We start from the raw sequence: 656 nt of genomic DNA on the forward strand, positions 1-656 counted from the left end.
GGTATCATGAAATGAAACATCGTCAATGTAGTTTACAGACTTTATTGATATCGCGTCGTGTCAACGTTTGGAACCAGAATGATATAATCTGCCCTTTCGTAGTGCTATATAGGTATGGCTATTTTGTTCCTCTCGTTCATTCAGGCGACTCGTTTGCTGAATTCGTACATTCATAGTCATCTTGGAACCATGAGAAAACAGTATTCATATTTGCTCCGATACGCCATTCATATATATAAACGAAACTCCTAACAACTTGGATAAAAGGCCATCATCCTTTCCTTTTATAAACAGAGCTTGAACCTAGAAAAAAAAAAACGATAATAATAATGACAAGAAATACATAACAATGCAAAGTTCCATATCATAATGACCAGGTTTCTATATATATAACGCCGAACCAGGTCTATGGGACATCATGAAGTGTAATGTGATGTCTCGTTCCCTCCGCAGTTAAGACCTCAAAGAGTCTCAGGGCACAGCCTCTCGCTCTCAAGGCAACATCTCTCTCGCCAATAGAGCATCCTGTCCGTCTACAAATGGAGGAATTCTTCTGGCAAAGTTATCGATCACATGGCGAAGGAAAGCTCTGTTGCGGTCCAACTGCCGAGAAATGATGGATTTTCATTAATTAATTTTATCTGGGCGAATGCAAT

General features: G+C 39.5%; 2 protein-coding genes across 2 annotated transcripts in view; both read right to left on the bottom strand.

Annotated features, from left to right (window-relative positions):
- Positions 1-180, bottom strand: part of LOC119589377 (protein SPT2 homolog) — a 14245-nt gene extending 14065 nt beyond the window's left edge. The window contains exon 1 of the mRNA XM_037937994.1: positions 66-180. Within this exon, the coding sequence (XP_037793922.1) occupies positions 66-180 (115 nt within the window). The remainder of the gene's footprint in view (positions 1-65) is intronic.
- LOC119589378 overlaps positions 27-656 on the bottom strand; it is a gene marked incomplete in the record, with an annotated part of 25353 nt that continues 24723 nt past the window's right edge. The window contains 1 exon segment of the mRNA XM_037937995.1: positions 27-603. Within this exon segment, the coding sequence (XP_037793923.1) occupies positions 493-603 (111 nt within the window).

This window comes from Penaeus monodon, chromosome 25 (genome assembly GCF_015228065.2).
Source record: "Penaeus monodon isolate SGIC_2016 chromosome 25, NSTDA_Pmon_1, whole genome shotgun sequence".
NCBI lineage: Eukaryota > Metazoa > Arthropoda > Malacostraca > Decapoda > Penaeidae > Penaeus > Penaeus monodon.